General features: G+C 41.7%; 1 protein-coding gene across 1 annotated transcript in view; it reads right to left on the bottom strand.

The window, feature by feature from the left end:
• Positions 1–12,433, bottom strand: part of SH3RF1 (SH3 domain containing ring finger 1) — a 255,796-nt gene extending 243,363 nt beyond the window's left edge. The window contains exon 1 of the mRNA XM_007952897.2: positions 12,041–12,433. Coding sequence (XP_007951088.1) covers positions 12,041–12,433 — 393 coding nt within the window. The remainder of the gene's footprint in view (positions 1–12,040) is intronic.
• Between the last annotated feature and the right edge of the window lie 7,842 nt (positions 12,434–20,275).

Genomic DNA, 20,275 nt, shown 5'->3' on the forward strand with positions numbered 1-20,275 from the left:
AAAGGCATTTGATTGTGTGGATCATGACAAATTATGGACAACATTGAGAAGAATGGGAATCCCCGAGCACTTGATTACTGTCACATAAAATCACATATTGTCAAAGGAGCCCTAGTAGTGCAAAGGGCTAAGCACTTGGCTGCAAAGTGAAAGGCTGGCAGTTCAAATCTACCCAGTGACTCCATGGGGTAAAGACCTGTTTCCATAAAGATTACAGCCAAGAAAACCCTATGGTGCAATTTTACTCTTGTCACATGGGGTCACTATGAATTGGAATCAACTTGATGGCAAAAACAATATATTGTCACAGCTCTGCTTAAACCATGTTAAGTTGTAGGCTGCAGAGAGGATGGAGTAATGAACTATGTGCCTGTGGAGCAGGGAAAAGCAGGCCAGAGGTGGGGAGCTGAAGTATAGAGTTAAGGAACTCAGGTGTGTTGAGAGGGGTATCAAGAGTAGCCAGATCACGAGCAACAGAAAAATAGTGGCCACTCCTATCCCCATCCCATATTTTTACACTTCTGTTTATGTTTTTCCCCTTCACTGAGGCCAGAAACTAATTCTGGGGCAAAAGAGTAAAAAAAAAAAAAAAAAATTGGAAAACCAATTCCAGGAAGCAAGTGGAGTGGCACAGAAGTCCTCTTTCCTTTTCACACATTCTGCTCTACCACTTCTCCTGTGTTCCCCCTAGTAACCATCTGTAAAATGCACACCTTGTTTGCAGCACAGAGTGATACAAGGTAGCTGAAAGGCAGAAAAGTGAACTTCTTTCCTGAGGCTCTGCACCCCCTGATGCTGGGGCCAAGGTTGAGAGGCCAAAGCCAGAGCCAAAGGAGGGCTGAGGGGGGATTTTTCAGAGAATAGCAGCAACAGCAAATCAACAGTCAAAGCAAAACTAGATATTCTTTCTTTTATCCTCCTTTGCATCTACCCTTCCTTTTCCCTACCCAGACAGCAACAACAGAATGATCTTCCTTCCTCCTTCTCTCCTCAGTTACTCTGCAGAGAAGTAAGAGGGTTGGGGAAGTAATGATATAAAGGAAACAGAGAAGGAAACCTCCAGAGGGAGCAAAAGAGAATGTGGATTCATCAGGTTGTTTCTCATATGCAAGAGACCAAAATAACTGAGCTCATGTCCCCATTTTGTATCACTCTATATCCAAACACTACATGTTATGATCTTCTAAAATGGCCTTAAATTTCTTTGGTTCTTGTCATCCAAATGGAAGTGACATATTCTTTTGTGATGAAGCCTAGTAATTGTTTTTATAATAATTATACTAATAATGATATGCTCATACATCTGTACCAAGAAATTTGAAAGACAGCTACCTAGCTAACCGAATGGAAGAGGTTTTTATTTGTGCCCATTCCAAAGAAAGGTGATCCAAGAGAATGTGTAAATTATCAAACAGTATCATTACTATTACACACAAATAAAATTCTGAAGACAATTAAATAATGGCTACAGCAGTACAATGACAGGCAACCACCAGAAATTCAAGATGGATTCAGAAGAGGATGTAGAACAAGGGATATCACTGAAGATATCAGATGTATCTTGGCTAAACCAAAGAATACCAGAAAGACGTTTACCTGTGTTTTGTTGACTATGCAAAGGCTTTTCACTGTGTGGATCATAACAAATTACGGGTAACATTGCTAAGAATGGGAATTCCAGAAAACTTAATTGTGCTCATGAGGAACCTGTACATAGACCAAGAGAACAAGGGGATTCTGCATAGTTTAAAACCAAGAGAGATGTACATCAGGGTTGTATCTTTCAAACCATACTTATACAATCTGTATGCTGAGTAAATAATCTGAGAAGCTGGACTGTATGAAGAACGTGGCATCTGGATTAAAGGAAGACTCATTAACAACCTGCAATATGCAGATGACACAACCTTGCTTGCTGAAAGTGAAGACTTGAAGCACTAACTAATGAAGATCAAAGACTACATTCCTCAGTGTGTATTATACCTCAAAATAAAGAAAATAAAAATCCTTATAAATGGGCCGATAAGCAACATCACAATATATGGAGAAAAGATTGAAGTTGCCAAAGATTTCATTTTATTTGGATTCACAATCAACACCAATGGAAGCAGCAGTCAGGAAATCAGATGTCATGCTACACTGGGCAAATCTGTTGCAAAAGACCTCTTTAAAACATTAAGGAGCAAAGATACCACTCTGAAGATGAAGGTGCACCTGACCCAATCCAATGTATTTTCAATAGCCTCTTACGCATGTGAAAGCTGGACAATAAACATGGAAGAAAGAAGAACCGATGCAATTCAACTGTGAAGTTGGCAAAGAATATTGAAAACACCACAGACTGCCAGAAAACAGCCAGAAGAAGTACAGCCAGAATGCTCCTTAGAAGACAGAATGGCCAGACTTCATCTCTCATATGTTGGTCATGTTATCAGACAGGTCCAGTCCCTGTAGAAGGATGCTATGCTTGGTAAAGGGTCAGCAAAAAAGGGGAAAACCCTCAACAAGATGGACTGACACAGTGGCTGCAATGATAGGCAAAGCAGAGCAAGGATTATGAGGATGGCACAGGCTGGACAGTGTTCTGTTCTGTTGTTCACAGGGTTGCTATCAGTTGGAACCGATTCACTGGTACCTAACAACAACAGTAATACATCCATTTATATAGACTTTACAATTTTCTAAATGTTTCCCTATCAAGTTTTTCATTTATCCACAAGAAAACTTATTGATGAGTAGAGCAAGGTTTTTTCCTATTTTCCAGACTGTGGGGAAGCAACACAAAGAAAGGGGTTAGGTACACATATATTGTTAAGAGGGTGAATAGCTAAAGATCCCTAGAGAATGATCGGAATTTACTTCATTCATTCATTCAACAAGCCTATTCTGAGTGTGTACAATGTACCAGACACCATGACGGGTTCTGAAGAGTCAAAGATGAGCCAAGCTCCCACCATCACTACCCTGCATGAAGCTTAGGAGCCTAAGGATTCCACATTTTTGTGCTGAAGCAATGAAGCCACAGCAGCTACGGAACTCATCGGTGACAGTGTTGGAACCAGAGCCCATGCCTTCTGACCTCTAAATCAATGTTCCTCTCATACACCAATCTAAAAAATAATTGGTTTCTTGATTCACTGTCAGTATAAAGGAGTTTCATTTGTCTCTTTTAAACAGGGGGACAAAAAAAGAACCATATAGCAAGGACAGTGAGAAGAACCTCCACTAGTTACAACTTCTCTACTGCAAGCAGCATGAAGACCCAGGCAAAATGTTTGCCACTTAAATAGATTGTGGTTATGAGAGGGAAGGATTTGGGATCAGAGACACTTAGGGAGGAATCCTATCACCATCACTTACTAGTTTTGAGACTGCAGCCAAGTTATCTAACTTCTCTCAATCATGGTTTATATAAAATGAGCATAACAGTAAATAATGCTTTCTTGTAGATCAATGTGGTTAAGTATGGAAAGCTATTCAATATATATAGTTAAACAGAAAAACTCAAGCTGTGGAATAGCACATATGAAATAATCCCATTTCTACTAATTGTTTGTTTAAGAAAATGTAATAGATATCTTTATAGGGGTCACCCTTGGGGATTAGGAATAGAAAGTTGGAGATAATGGTAGCTTTATATTTTCTCCTTTATGTCATTTTCTATCATTACCTCTCATTTTTCAAGGAGCGCTGGTGGCTTCAATTTTTAACCAAAAAACCAAACTCATTGCTATCACATCAATTCTGACACATAGTGACACCCACTATAGCTATGGCTATAAATCTTCACAGAAGCAGACTGCCTGCCTATCTTTCTTCCATGGAAAGAGAAAAAAAATAACTATACAAGAAGGAAGGGCTGCTTATGCACAGGGAGATAGCTCAGGGTGCAGAAGAGTATGAAGGGATGGACACTGGGAGGAGGCAACTATGGGGAGGAAGTGGGAGGGGAGCTGCTGCATTGTAAATTTTGGTCAATGACATGAGACAAAGTATATGTGAACTGCTGTATGAAAAGTGAATTTACTCTGTAAATCTTCACCCAAATCCTAAAAAAATTAAAAAAAAAAAAATACAAAAAAATAACTATACAGTCATTTACAAAGAATGAAGCTTGATAATTCAATTAGTTGTACACTTACACTTTTCTGTGTGTACATTATACTTCAATAATGAGATTTTGGATTTGGGTTTTTTTTTTTAATGAGGCAGATCTATCTGCTCAGGCAAGGAAAATATTCCCAAATGAAACAGCAATTCATCAAACATGTGGATTAAAAAATTTCATTTATGTTAAAAACCAAGAAAACTATACATATTTATACACATGTAAAGTACATGAAAAGATCTCAGAAGGATATATACACTTTATACCATACATTTTTATATTGTTAAATTTTTTATAACCAGAATGTTTTTATGTATTAATTTTGAAATTTATACTTTTTAATTTTTAAAATAACATTTAGCCCAAGGGTGACTGTGAGAATTACATGAAGTAATGGTTACATGACATTGCATGCAATATAAAATAATTAAGCATTCCTTTCTTTAAAATTACAAATTAAAAATTACACCTCTCCTGCCCTATGCCTACCTTCTGTCCCACTCCAGATCCCATCCTTAAGCCTCACCATTGAGCCTGACTCAGGAGTAAGTAAGGGTGAGGGATGGAGGAGGTAAGAGGAATGGAGCAGAAGTCAGGATGAAATGATAAAATGAGGTCAAGAATGTCTACAGCAAACATTGCTTGACTAAACAAATAAATAAAGCAAAAACAAAACAAAAAAAACCCCACCATTTTCTATTTTGACTCAGTCATTCAGAAACATCAAGATGTCTTCCTCATTCAAATCACCACATTAAATGTCATGCTTAAGTCCAATGTGGGTTAATACTGACCCTTTTCCCTACTTGTGCAGAGACCCTTGTCTCACACCTTTGACATTATCTATAGTGAAACTTCCACACCAGGGGATCATTTCCCTGACCACTCTAATCCACACTCATTCCTCCTTTTGACCATGTATTTAATCCAGGAGCTCCTCAACAAGAACCTCATGACACACCCTTATATGACACACTATATTATCCCATAGTTTAGTGTTCCACTATATGCCACCTTATTTGCTGTTTCTTAATGGGTTTCACATCCCAAGATGTAGTCTTTTTGAACAGAAATACACATTAACGCACCTTTATCCTAGTAGAGTAAAAGGCTCTTCACAAGTACTTGTTCACTGACCGGATGTCAAAGATGGTCCATGCAGCAATTCATAGCCAGCAAAAGCTTTCCACACCCTACCAGGAACAACTCCGTTATACTGTCTTTCTCCTCCATCATTTCTTCTCTTTCTTCTGCCCTTCCTTTGGGTAAAGGAGCTCTGGTGGCACAGTGAGTAAAGCATTGGGCTGTTAATCAGAAGGTTGGTAGCTCGAACTCACCAGCCTTTCCTCAGGAGAAAGATGAGGCAGTCTGCTTCTGAAAAGATTTACAACCTTGGAAACTCTATGGGGGAGTTCTACTCTGCCCTAAAGGGTCGCTGTGAGTTGGAATCAACTTAGTGGCAGTGGGTTAAGTCCTTTGGGTAACGCCTTAACTCAATGCTCTCGAGTTGATTCCAACTCATGATGATCCCATGTCCTACAAAGTAGAACTGAGCTCCATAGAGTTTTCTTGCCTATAATCCTTACGAAGCAGATCACCAAGGCTTTCTTTTGTGGCACCACTGAGTAGATTTAAATTATCAACCTTCTGGTGAATAGCCAAACACAAAACTGTTAGCACCACCCAACGGCCATTAGGTAACTCCTTAAAAAACGAAACTCACTGCCATTGAGTAGATTCCAACTCACAGTGACACCCACTGGGTTTCTGAAGCTATAAATCTTTACAGAAGTAGATCGCCCCGTCTTCCTTCCGTGGAACAGCTGGTGAGTTGGAACCACTGACCTTCTAATTAGCACTCAGATGCCTTATCCACTGTCCCATGAGAGCTCCTTGGGTAACTCCTTGGACACCACTAAATTCTATAATGCACACCCTCTACACTCCAGTTACAGAAGAATCCCATTTGCTAAGGATAATGAAGGAGCAGTAGTTGTTCTCTCCCAACATCTCCTTTATCCTTCCCCAAAACATTCTGCGTATCTGGTATATTATCACAGAGACCTTGATTTTCTTTTAACACACCTATTTATTTTATCAAACCATGGAAGTCTGGCACTTTGGGCAAATGGATGGGAATAACAACACCCCAAGGGTTTATTCCACCTCAGGAGTAAAAAGCACAGACGTGCTACGCCACTGTGGGTCTATGGGAAAAACCAGGACTGAAGGGATTGGCAGTGGACTGACAGGCAGCTCAAGGGGCTCACCTTTAGAAGTGTATCATCCATAGTCAGCAAAGGGGAACGGGAGAGAAATGAAGAGTGAAATGGAAGTATATTCAGCATTGCAGTGGAATGGAACTTTCACTTGTGTTCCTGCATATCTAGAAACCCATCTTTCCTCCCCAACTCTTAATCTTTTGATGCCAAGCATCAATCCCCATTTCTCTTCTAAAGTTCTGCCATCTTTGATCAGTCTTTCCAATGATCTGTCTTCTCATTCCCAAATGCAGACCACTTACTGTCTATACCATTTTTTACAACCTTGAACTCCACATGGCCTGAAGGCAACACTTGATATGCTTGCACATGGGGCCCCATCTTAGTTACTACTTCATCACTTGCTTGGTTCACATTCACCTTCTGTCAGTTTCTCCCAAGAGCCATGCCCCTCCCACCACAGGTCAGGGCCTTTGGAATGTTCTCCCTCTCAGCCCCTTCCCCTGCTCAGGTCCCTTTTCTCCCAATTAGTATCAATTCTCATGTAAGATATCAGCTCAAATGCTTTCATTCAAGACCATACAAGCATTTTCCCCCTCAGGCTAAACCAGGTCCCTCTCCTATCCTCTCTCCTCCTTCTCTGTCACAGTACTTATCATATTTAATTACATATGTGCATTGTTATTTTATTACTGTTTGTTTCTCCCACTAGATGATCACACACTCGTAAGCTCAGAAGCAGAGCAATAAGCAGGATCTGTATCTGGTTTTCTCCATCATCATCTATCCAGCAGCCAGTGTGGTACCTGGCACCCAGGAAATGTTTAATAAAGATTTGTTAAATAAAAGAAGAAAAAATGAAGTGTAAATTAGTGAAATCAGTGGTCATGTGATCTATTTTAACTGAATAAATTCACTTTGAGATAGAGGCAGTGTGAAATCATTAAATAATGATAATTTTTACCCTAAACAGATAAACAAATAGATATTAATAGATCTTAAACCAAAGGAGCTACACATAGAAGAAAAATTTAACTATTCTATTAGGGAATAGGAGCTCTGTAGTGTAGTGCCTAAGGCACTTGACTGCTAACCAGAAGGCTGGCAGTTCAAACCCACCAGCCACTCCTCGGAAGGAAGATGGGGCAATCTACTTCTGTAATGATACTGCCTTGGAAACCCAAGGAGGGGTCGCTGTAGGTTGGGTCCAACTTGACGGCACATAACAACAACAACATTAGGGAATAAGTTGTAGGAACTCTATAAATATGTTTCCCACAAGTAATTATATGGGAAAAAAATAATATATATATATATGGGGGTGAGCTCTGGTGATATAGTGCCTAAGGCATTTTACTACTAACCAGAAGGCTTGCGGTTCAAATCCACCAGCCACTCCTCAGAAGGAAGGTTGGGCAATCTAAGTCCGTAGTGATACCACCTCAGAAACCCAAAGAGGGGTCGCTATGAGTTGGATCCAACTCGAAGGCAATGAGTTTGTTTTTTTGGGTTTGGAGTGTGTGTGTATGTGTGTGGTGTGTGTATATACATATATATATTCCATTAAGTCATAAGTTTGTAGGAACCACTTACAATTGCTTTTCACATGTAATTTTGAAAAATATATGTATGTAAATGCATACACATATATGTACATATATATATATAAAATCTATCTTCTGCAGTTACATGTTTTAGTCCATTGAAGTAGGTATGTGTAGTCACCTTCTCCATGTGCTTCCTTTCACAGCTTTACTTTGGCCTAAATCCAACAGGAATTTTTTAGTTGAAGTAACTGCCGAATTCCCGTGCTAAGTCTAACACCAACACTTTCATTTTCTCCCTTATAGTAAGCAGGAAACACTAAAATACTGGACGTAAGATGTGTGTCGCACATTGGAAATGTGCAGATCTGCTGCTAATACTATCTACCTTAGCTAAATGCATAAGGAAGCCACATGGTAACAATTCTAATGGAACATGGAACATAACTACTAAAGCAACATTCCACATGTTATCACTTTCAGCTCTGCACAACATGTGGAAACAGGCTCACTCACTATGCCACTTGGTTATGTCAGAGCATCTAAGGGAGGAGGAAGTGTGTATGGAATTTATTATGGTCACCCACCTCAACGACGTGTCCAAAGGAGTGCATTACAGCCTCCAAGGAGCTGTATGTTATGGGTTTCTTACTTTTAAAAGGAGTGCTTTCTAGAATGTATTCATCTTTCAGGTGATTCAACTACATATGCAGCATTAGTTTCTTTGAATACTTGAAAGCAAAAGGGACTAGTAAATGAGTAATTATTTTAGACTAGAGAAAAGGCAGGAGCCCTGGTGGTACACAAGCTAAGCACTCAGTTGCTAACTGAAAAGCTGGAGGTTTGAACCTACCCAACAGTTCCACAGGATAAAGACCAAGCAATCTGCTCCCATAAAGATCACAGCCCAAAAAACCCTACCGGCAGCTCTACTCTGACACATGGGGTCACCATGAGTTGGAATTGCCACAGAAAAAAGAGAAAAGGCTATTCTTTTTACAGAGTATTGAAACATTTGCATCAAACTAACACTACAGGATTAGTTTTTGCTTGTTTGTTGTTTTTGCCAGACTTATCTCTTGTTTTATGCAATTCAACTATTTTAACTAAATAATAAGCTTCAAGTTCAGTTGGGCTTCTGGGCTGGTAATTTTTCTCATACTAAAGAGGAGACAGGAAGTAAATTATGAAAATCAAATAAAGAAATAATACTAGCGTGCTTAAAATTACAAAACAATTCACTTAAGAAAAATAAAGCTCAATTTTGGGAGCTTAGGAGTTCAGTACAAGAGAATTAACATATCCAGAGCAAATGAGAATTAACTTTTTATTGCATAGTCTCCATACTAGAAAGAAAACTTAAAATTCAAAAGATGTTAAGTTGAATGCATGAGCCCTTTTCTTAAATTCCTTTTTTATCAGTTACTAAATATTCAATGCATTCCTCACAACAGGTAAGGCAATGTGTCAACAACTAAGAGACTTCTATTCATAGCCAGAAGCTATTTCTGCCCCAGTCTAACAAACAGAGAAACAAAATCATTTCCAAAGAAGCAAATTTACCCCTTCATTAAGCTAAGCAGACCAGGGTCAGGTATCTCACAAGTGATCAACTTGGTTACTAGTTCTGAAGTTAAAATATTCACGAACCCATAACACTAATCAAGGTATGGAGAAAACAAAAAAAAATCGAAGAAACCACTATAAGCAGGTGAGCGTATTTATTTCACAACATGTGGACTCCAAATATTGGCAGGGTTTGGAAGGGGGCTCCCTAATCCAAAGATAGGGAGCTCTGGTGGTACAGTGGTTAAGGCATTCAGCTGTTAACCAAAAGGTCGGCAGTTGGAACCTACCAGCTGCTCCGCAGAAGAAAGATGAGGTAGCCTGCCTGCATAAACAGTAACAGCTTTGGAAACTCTATTGGGCAGTTCTGCTCTGTCTATAGGGTCATTTTGAATCTTAATTGACTCAGTGGCAGTGGGCTTGGTTTGGTTTTAACCCAAAGGTCTATCTTAAAAAAATAAACAAACAAACATGAATCAAAAGAAATTTGATAGTCTAGTAATGAAACTATTTTCTACGGATCTGAATAGATAGGGATAGAAATGCTTCATGAACTTTACATCTTGTGATCTAAACATCTAATTTGTAAAGATAAGCTTAAGAAGGAAGCCACTCCTCAGAAGGAAGGTTGGGCAAGCTACTTCTGCAGTGATACTGCCTCAGAAACCCAAGGCGGGGTCATTGCTTTGAGTTGGATCCCACTCAACGGGAGTGAGTTTGGTTTTTGTTTTAAGGAAATGTTATGAGGCCACTCTGTTGCAGCTGTCTGCTATCCACATCTGTACTTTATATTATCCAGTGCCATCTCACTAGGTAGTTTTGCATCCCATTGGGTTAAGTATTTACTTAACCTCATCTAGTTTCATTATTCTTTAAAATTGGACTTCATCAACTTGGCCAATTATCAAAATTGTTTCTTCCAAAAAAAATGGGATGTTTTAATGATCTATCTCTGTGGCTACTTCTTATTTTTACAAAATGAGAAAATTCATATCTTACTGGGGACCCATCACTCACAACATAATTTAGATTTATCCAGAAATTCAACTTACCTTCTGGAGATTTAAGTTGTGATAAATGTCCAAATATTAGCCTCACTTAAAAATAATTTCAGTCCAAACCGAAAATTGAAGAAAAGTCATTTTGATGAAAACATTTCGTTTCACACCCTGTAAAATCCAACACAAGGCTAGACTCTGCTGTTTTAGTGCAGTTCTGAATGATATTTCGTTGCTATAGCAACGAAACTCTGCTACCTGTGGCCATGATTTGTTATGAATTCCTCTAACCAGTAAATTCTGTGCCGTGCATTCATAAAACCAATATAATGGTTCTAAACAACATAAAAATTAAGGATTGATTTCCTACTTATGATTTACACATATATGTATACTTACAACACAAACATACATGTTGTTGCTATATACCGTGGAGTTGGACCCGACTAATAGTGACCCTTTGTTGAGTTTCCAAAGCGGTATCACTACAGAAGTAGATTGCCCAACCTTCCTTCCAAGGGTTTGAACCACCAGCCTTCTGGTTAGCACTCAAGTGCCTTAAGCACTGTGCTACCAGAGCTCCACAAATACACATATGTACATAACTATGATTCTCCCAACTCCATCAAAAGGGTAAAATCATACCAAATTTCCATTTTAAAATGGGCACATAAAATTGCCACATTTTAAATTTTGTTGAGTAATTGCTACCTATTTCCCAAAATTTATCTTTAAAGTTAATAGAGACTTGAAAGAAATTTTAAAGCAAGGAAATTTATTACTCCCATTTATTTATTATTTATATTCCATCTCAGCCCTTATCACCTGCCTGCCCCAAAAAAAAGATCCTAAGGCATTGTGATGAGCCAGATAGCTTAACTGACTCCATCTTGACACGCTGATATCCCCATAAAATTTTTTTCTCCTTAAGCTACAGGTCTAGACCACCCCACCCTGTTTCAACTGAAAGACTGCAAGCCTAGACTACCCCATCTGTTCTGGCAGAACATGGTGACCTAGGTAAGCCCCTATGCCAACCACAGAGACAGACCACAATGCTAGGTGTTGCCTATAGGTGTAACTTGCTAGAGCCAAGTATAATGCTTTTTCAGCTTCTGTAAAAGTCTGCTTGCAAAGGCTGAGTCCTAGTTGAAGCCCTCATAGCAGAGGTGGCCCAACCACAATGCCAAGGAGTTTCTTTGCAGGTGTTATTTGCTAGATTAGGTTTAACAATGCTTTCTGCTTCTGTAAAAGTTTACTTGCAAAGGATAGAAAAGAGACTCAACATTAACACTCCGCCCACTTGTGGGTTTTGTCTTTATAAACCCTATAAAGCTGCTCTTCTGGGTCGAGAGTCCTTTCTGGCATGAGCCACCTCTCGAACCCGGAATTAAAAGACTTAAAGCTTGATTTGGTCTCAGAGTGCTTGGCGACTCCATATAGTCCATCTCACCTTTAATATATAACAGTATAATTTATATCTGTTCCAGTAAGTGTGGCTGCTTTAATAATGAGCTGATCTAGAAAACATTCAACTAAGGAGTAAACAGAAAAATGCGATCACCACCTTTATCCACCAAACTGCTTCTGCAGGCTACTCACCCTCACTGGGGGACTCCAGGCTTGCACTCGTGGCTGCTGTCCACCTTGGGAGTTCTGCAGATCTTTTGAACTACAATTAGCCACAGTGCTGCTCTGAGCCCTTAATGCATTTGTGCAGTTCGTTCCACTGCCCCCACCAGGGCCAGGTTTCCAAGGCCTCTGTTTGATGCCATCCAGAAGTCTGACCAGCAGGATGTTACTAGGAAGCTCCTCAACACCCGAGCCAACAAGAGTCCTGCACTCGGGGCATCTGAGTTCATTTCGGGAACCTACGATCCCAAGCAAGCACCGTTTGCAAAACGTGTGCTGGCAAGGCAAGACTTTTGCAGAAGCATCAAGCCGCTCTAGACATACAGGACACTCCAGAAGATCCAACAAGGCAGATTCATCCATCTTTATCTAGTTTACTGAGAAAAAAGCTTCAGAAATCTTCATAGTTGTGTGCACCCCTTATAATGACTCATGTAACATCCATTTCAGTTTGCTCTGGAGTTGGAGAGAGGGGTTTGAAAAAGAGATAAAAATTAGTATTATCACCAGGGAAAAAAGTTCAGAGGGGTCAAAACCCAAAAAGAACACAAAAATACTTCCTCTGAATAATGCAGCTTTACTTTGGAATTTCCTTCCTAAACTCCAAAGAGAACAATTAAAAACAAAATGTTTTTTAAACAAGTCTAAATTAATCACTAAAGATATATGAGTTCACTGTTCAGATTCAGCTGTCAAGTACTATGCAGAAAGATATCTGCAAGAAATAGGACTGACGAAAAACAATAAAGAACATAATTTCTTCAGCTGTCTAAGTGATGTTAGTTCCCTTAATAAAGTCCTAAAATGAGGTGAACAGAAGCAACTGAAAATTTCCTCTACTTCAAATTACTCTTAAATCCAACAAAGTTCACAATTTTCAAGCCACTTTAGTTTTTAAGAAACCATGCCTTGTGATTGCTTATGGTAAATGATCCCAATATTAAACACACATGTTTCTTCACTGGTCTTAAAAGTAGAACTGTTTAATCTTACCCTACCAAGAAGAACTGAGAGTTGACAATTCTAAAGGATACAATCAAAGATCTACTTGAAAGCAGCTAAAATATAAAAGCAACCTTCAGGGCAGTGGTTGACAAATTCTGGAACGGATTTCTGAACAGCCTGTCCTAATCCCATTCACAAAATTTGGCAAAATTATCACCAGAAGAATTTTGACAATGGAATGTTGGACTGAAAACTGTGAGCATAACATGAAAATGGGGCCATTCAGGAAAAAGCTTTTAAGCCGTCCTCGCCCCAATAAAATGAATGTTAAAGCTTCGGAGAAAAACGGTAAAAAGATTTTGATGGAAGCATTAACAGCTGTTCTTGACAAAGTCAAGGCAGTGGGAGCCCCAGGACTGCGCCCCTCTCTCCCACGCTGCCAAGCACAGGTATTCCCAGACCCCGCAAGAAGGCGCGGCGGCCGCTCGCCGCAGACACACACCGGAGCCAGGTGTCGCCGGTACCTGGTGTGTGTTGGGGGGGGGGGTGCGGGGCTGGTGCTGACGGCAAGAGGGGGTCGCGGCAGACTGGTTTAGGAGCCAGGATTTCATTCAACAGCTTTATCTACGCCTCCGTTTCGGTCAGGCCGGGGTCAGATATCCCCCCACACGACTGCTGGAAGTTTTCAAGGACTTAAAAATAAATACGCAGCCTTAAGTTGTGAAACTCAGCCCCACAAACTGCCATGGGGAAACAGATCTACAACCCTACAGAAATGAGGCAGAAGTCCCCAGAGAGCCCGACCCATCAAGGGAGGAGGGGGTACCGGGCTGCGTCCCGGGAGACCGGGGCAAGGAGCCCGGGCAGCTTCCTGCTAGGAGAAAGCAGCGAGGCCGCGGGCTCCGTTCCAGCAGGTCCCGGCTCCGGCCCACGGGGACCTGGGGTGGTGGGAGCGAGAGATTGGCCAGCGCACTGGGGGTACGAGGACGCCTCGACCCCGCACCTCCTCCCGGCCCCGCGCCTGCCGCGCGCCCTACCTCGCGCCTCGGCTCCTCCTCTTTGTTCACAGCCCCGCAGCGGCTGTGCTGGCGGCGGCGGCCGATGCAGATGCAGCCCCGCCGCGCCCGCCGCTCGCAGTGTCTCTGACGCCACCGCGGCACCAGGAGACTCCTCTCTGCTGCCCCCCTCACGCTCGAACACACACGCCGCCGCCTCCCACTTTCCCAGCCAAGGAAGGCGGAGCGGGGCGCGGGGGGAGGAGGCTGAGCCGCAGCCGGCGCCCGGGGCGCAAGGGGGCGGCCCGGCGACACAGCGCCTCCCCCTGGAGCGGGCGCGGCACCTTGGGGAGACCTGAGCTGCCGCGCCTTCCTCCTACAGCGAGGTACCTGCGCGCGGGACTCTGCAGCCCCCAGGGGCGGAAGGGCGGAGGCGGCGGCCTAAGCCGGGCACCGGAGGCGGGAGTCTGGGAATCGGGCCCCCAAGGAAGGGCGAGAAGGAAGGTTTGGAGGCGAACGCCTCTCCCGGAGAAAAACACGCCTGAAAAATGGAGCAATCGGAAAGGGAGAGCGTTGGGAGTGGCGTCTGAGTAAAGAAGGAGCCACTGGAGAGCAGCAACTGGGCTGGCCGCGTTCCCCTCCTACCCTGCGGTGCAGGGCGGCCTGAGATAGACTCCTCCGGGTGGAATGGGTCGGGACACGGGAGGGCCTGGTCCGGGTAAAGGACTGGAGCCGCCCTGACGGGAACCGATCCCACTTTGCTTTGCGTCTGTTCGCCCAGCCCTGGAGAGGTACTTGATAGAGTATGACCGAAGAATACATTTTAAATAAGTGGGGACAGTCTCAGGGCAGCTATCCACGGGCCAGAATTCCGCTCAGCGCTGCTCCCCCATCTGCCTAGACATAAATTCAACCAAGCTTGGACGATTGCTGGCCAGAAATTCAGAAAGGGAAGGAGACTAGAAAAAAAAAAAAACTTTTTGGACTTAAAACTCAGCCTTGGGAGGCTTTGGTATACCCTGTCCTAAATGGGGAGAATTCAAAGTCTGACCTCAGGTGGACTGGCACTGTAAAGCTAGCTGAGAGGCGCCACTTTTATCTGAAACAATCTTTGTTTTTGCTTGCCCCAGGCACACACCTGTAAACTCTGAAATGTAGTTTTGGAAAACATGTTATCCACAAGCTTTAAGATTTGTTCTTCATACTGAATTCAGAAGGAAACCAAGTTAAAAATTTATCACCGATTTAAAACTTATTTTCTTTATTTACAGTTTACAAGAAATTATCCCACATATCTTTCCTCAAAAGTGTGCAGAAGCCAGGAAAATATAAAGAATTACAGGAATTATGCAAGTAATACCTGCCAGGCCACCGACCAGAGCCACCACTAAACCACCGAAGACAAATGAGAATCACCTATGTAAGATAAAAAAAATTGTAACAGCTAACAATTAGCAATCTCTCATTGTATGCCAAAAAAAACAAAAACCAAACTCACTGCCCTCCAGTCGGATCCCACTCCTTGGATTTCTGAGGTGATATCACTACGAAAGTAGATTGCCCAGCCTTCCTATCGAGGAGTGGCTGGTGGATTTGAACCCCCAGCCGTTTGGTTAGCAGTCAGATGCCTTAGGCACTAAGCACTAGAGCTCTTCATTGTATACCAGGCACTGTTAAACATTTTACGTGCATTAATTCAATCCTCACAGCAATCTTTTATGTCCTTTCTCTTTAGCTTTCTTCTAAACCGAATGTGCTTGGAGTCATATTGCATGAATACCAAAATAAGTAGCCCATTTCTCTTCCATTACAAGTGAGCAAATATGCTGCATTTGAGCTGAGGAAGAAGAGGGAGGGAATTAAAGAGAATTTTTAATCCTATAATCTGCAAATAAGAGCCCTGGTGATTTAGTGGTTAAGCGCTAGGCTGATAACCAAAAGCTTGGACATTCGAACCCACCAAACTACTCCGTGGGAGAAAGACATGAAAGTCTGCTTCCTTAAAGATTACAGTCTTGAAAACCCCATGGGAAAGTTCTGTTCTGCCCTCTGTGGTCAGTATGACTCGGAATCGACAGCAATAGGTTAATCTGCAAACAGAGGTACCCTGAAAGTTAGACTTCTCAAGCAAGATACCTCCTATTGCATCTGGATCTCTGGAAATGAGGGTGAGACTGACTGGAAGATTACAGTCAATAAACCAAAAAGCCACTGCCATCAAGTGGATTCCAACTCATAGTGACCTTATAGGACACAGTAGAACTGCCCCCATAGGGTTTCCAAGGCTGTAAATCTCTAGCAAGCAGACTGCCACATCCTTCTTCCACTGAGCAACTGATAGGCTTGAACCACCGACCTTTGGTTAGCAGCTGAATGCTTTCACCATGGCACCACCAGAGCTCCTTTCCAGTCAGTAGACACATTACTATTAGTATGTTCACTTTATACAGTTAGTAAAACTGAGGCTCAAAGAGGTAACATTGCAGGTAACCTCCTTCCCCAGGTTACATGGTAGGTAATGCTGATCCAAGACTCAACCCCAGGTCACTGGATTCCAAGCCCAGCACTCAATCTACCACCTCTAGGCCTTCTGTTTTGTGTATCGCCTTTATATCCCCTAACCCAGGCAAAACTGAGTGCAGTGTGCTGCCTCCCAAGGGAAAGAAGAAACTCTTTGTTACGTAATTACCCTGGAGAGCAAGGGACAATTTTTGTTTTGTTTGTTCTTACTGTGGTGTTTAGTTTGCTTTTAGAGAGAGTAGCAGGAGGTCATAGGCAAAATAGTGCAGCTCTTAAAAATGTTAAGGCAAAAAGGAAAGCAACAGTTGCACCCATTTTCAGAGAACTGAAGACTGTGTGTCCCAAGGCTATGGGGATCAAAGAAGCCAGCATATACCTCCCGTGAGAGACATGGCTGAGACATGGCTGCAGTTCTTTGAACCTCCCTGCTACTAGTTCACTATATTTTAGAACACAACTGTTTTATTATCTTAAATTACTCCAGCTCTAAATGAAGTTTTACAGAACTGTTAGTTACTTTAACCTCTTGAGCCATCTTTTTTCTGTCAAATGGTGAAAAAATAATACCTTTCTTAGAGCGTTGTTAGGTGATTAAATGAGACAGCATCCTGGTTCTGTGTAATCTGTACATCTCTATTAAAGTAAGATATCCTCATTATCATTATCTGCTAAGAGTCACCCAGACAGTTATGCTGGGCAAAGTTCTTTCTTCTCAGGCTCTTAAAACAATTGAGGACAATGCTAATAATTGCAGAGAAGATCAAGATCAAAATTCTGTCAAGAGAATACTTGGTGAAGGGACAGTTGAGGAACTAGAAGCATGTTCATCTTTCCATTTCTGGAAACTGAACATGAAGGAAAGAATGTAAGCAAGATGTGACCTCTGTGGCTTTGAATAGATACATGAAAAATATAATCACACCCTGTAACATAATGATAGCTTGGATTTATTCAGTTCTTAGCCTCCCAGAACTTCAAAGTACTTTCATATTATCTCCCTTATCTTCTCAACATCCCTCTGAAACAGGTAAATACACATAAAATTATACCTGTGTTTCAAATGGGAAAAAAATGAGATGTTGAAGAGTTACTGCTCTTGATGGTGGCATTATGTCATAAACCCAAGCTTTTAATTTCACGGTGCAGAGTACTCATTGGTAAGCTTTGGTATCATGCATACATGTGTCTGAATATTATTTTCCTCCAAAACTTGTTCCTCCTCCAGTTGGCATGACCTTGGTATATGGGAGCACTATTTATCCATTTGTTCAAACTAGTAACCTAGGGGTCATCTTTTGATTTCTCTTTCGTCTCCGTCTCTCTCCATCAGTAAGTCTTGTCAGCTACCTCCATAATGTATCTCAGTTACTACCCACTTCCTTTTTCCTCTATTGCAACTTTGTCTCTGCCCCTCCTAATGCATCCAGCCAGCCTCTCACTTTTTACTGTTGCCCCCACAATCTTGCCTTAATATAGTCACATTCAGAGTGAGCTACCAAAAATGTGCAACAAATCAGGTCACTGTCTTGCTCAAAACTCATCAATTTCTTCCCATTACCATTGGAGTAAAGATCAAACTTCTTCCACGTCTTGTAAGACCGTGTCTCCTGGACCCTGCACCATCACACTCTTATCACAGTGCCCCATTTATCTCCTCTAGAGCACTTTTCATAATTTAATTTTTTTATTCCTTATTTATTGCCTGCCCCCCCACTTGGTATATCCATGCTCCTTGAAGGCAGGAATGGGGTCTGTCTTCTTCACTGTTGTGTCCTCAACAGGTAACCCAATGCATGTGGTACATAGTGGGTGCCAGTGAATAATTCACGAAGAAGGAATGAACCAAGTATACTAGCTGCCATGGAGTTCATTCCGATTCATGGTGACCCTATGTGTATCAGAGTACAACTGTGGTCTGTATGGTTTTCAAGGACTGATTTTTTGGGGGAAGTAGATCACCAGGCCTTTCTTCCAAGAAACTTCTGAGTGGACTTCAGTTGGCAGCCAAATGCGTTAACCATTACACCACCCATGAACTCTGAATCAAGTACAGAGATATATTCATTCTAAAACTACATATAATGTAGTACTTCACAGATAATAAATTAGACAATGTTCCAAGTTCCATTGAAGATCTTTCTTACAACCTTGTTATGTTGTTATATGCCATCGAGTTGGACCTGACTCATAGCAACACCTCCTTGGGGTTACATAGCTGTCATTCAGCTGTTTCTTCAGCTGAACTGTTTAAGGGGAGAATCATGTGACTTCATCTTCTAAATAAAAATCTACTGGTTGTAGGTTATAAGAAGCTCTGGTAGCACAGTGCCTTGGAACATCAGCTATGTAACACAGAACATAAATGCAATGCTAGTTGATCTTTTTCAGGATTATATATGGTAAAATATATATATATAATGGTATTGCCATGAACCTAGCTTCCTAAGCAAGCAAGAAAATACAGAATTATCTTCAACTCTTTTTCTCCCTCCATTTCCCCCCTGCTCACTTCCTATAAAGACTGGTCATATCCTACTTGTGAGGATCCTTCACAACTATTAGCCAAAAGGTTGGTGGTTTGACTTAGAAGTGCCTCAGAGACGTACCTAATGATCTGCTTCCAAAAGGTCACAGCCTTGAACATCTGGGGAACAGTTCTACTCTTTATACATGGGGTCTCCATGAGTCAGAATTGACTCGACAGCAGCTAACAACAGCATCTTCCACATAGGTAATGGTAACTACTTTCCTGCCTCCAGTCTCTCCAGGGCACTTGATTCTAGACAGAGCTTTGGAGTCAGAGGCTCCACCACCTCCTAATGGTTGAATCTGCACAAGGTTCTAATCTTCATGCTTGAGTTTCCCCTATAAAATGGACATATTAATACTATCTACTTCAAGCCTGTTGTAGACATTTTATACAAGTTAATAAAAATAAAATGCTCAGAACTATGCCCAACACATTATCCTTAGTCTGGTTCTCTAGAGGAGCAAAATTAGTGAAGTATATTTATAAACATACAGAGAGATTTATTTCAGGGAAATAGCTTATGCAGGTGTAGGGGTTGGGAAGTCCCAGATCTGTGGGTCAAGTGGTAGGCTGAAGGATTTTGCTGGCTCACATGGTTACAGGGGCTGACAAATCCCAAATCCACAGGTCATGGGGCAGGCTGAAGACTTACATCCCAAGAACCAGAGCTCAGGTGGTGAGAAGAGCACAGTGTCAAGAGAGCATGAGCTTTGCCAAAACATCCATTCATATACTGGAGATAGGCCACAACCTCAAAGAAACTCCCTTTTCAATTGATTGGCTACTCACATCAGATCACGAAACGAAAGGTATCTGCCAAATCACTGAGAATCAGCTTAGTCAAGTTAACACAAAACTAACCATCACACATGATACGTGCTCATAGTGACCCCAATTGGGTTTCCAAGGCTGTAAGTCTTTATGGAAGTAGATTGCCTCATCTTCCTCCCATGGAGCAGCTTGTGGATTTGAACTGCTGACCTTCTGGTTAGCAGCCAAATGTCTTACCCACTATGCTACCAGAGCTCCTTGCTAACAAATTATGTTGTTGTTGTTGTTTTGTGCCATTGAGTTGAACCCAACTCATAGCGACCCCTCCTTGGGTTACCAAGGCGGTATCTCTACGGAAGTAGATTGCCCAACCTTCCTTCCAAGGAGTGGCTGGTGGGTTTGAACCGCCAGCCTTCTGGTTAGCAGTCAAGTGCCTTAGGCACT

Source organism: Orycteropus afer, unplaced genomic scaffold, assembly GCF_000298275.1.
Source record: "Orycteropus afer afer isolate SDZICR_OR568_19922 unplaced genomic scaffold, OryAfe1.0 scaffold00364, whole genome shotgun sequence".
Lineage (NCBI taxonomy): Eukaryota > Metazoa > Chordata > Mammalia > Tubulidentata > Orycteropodidae > Orycteropus > Orycteropus afer.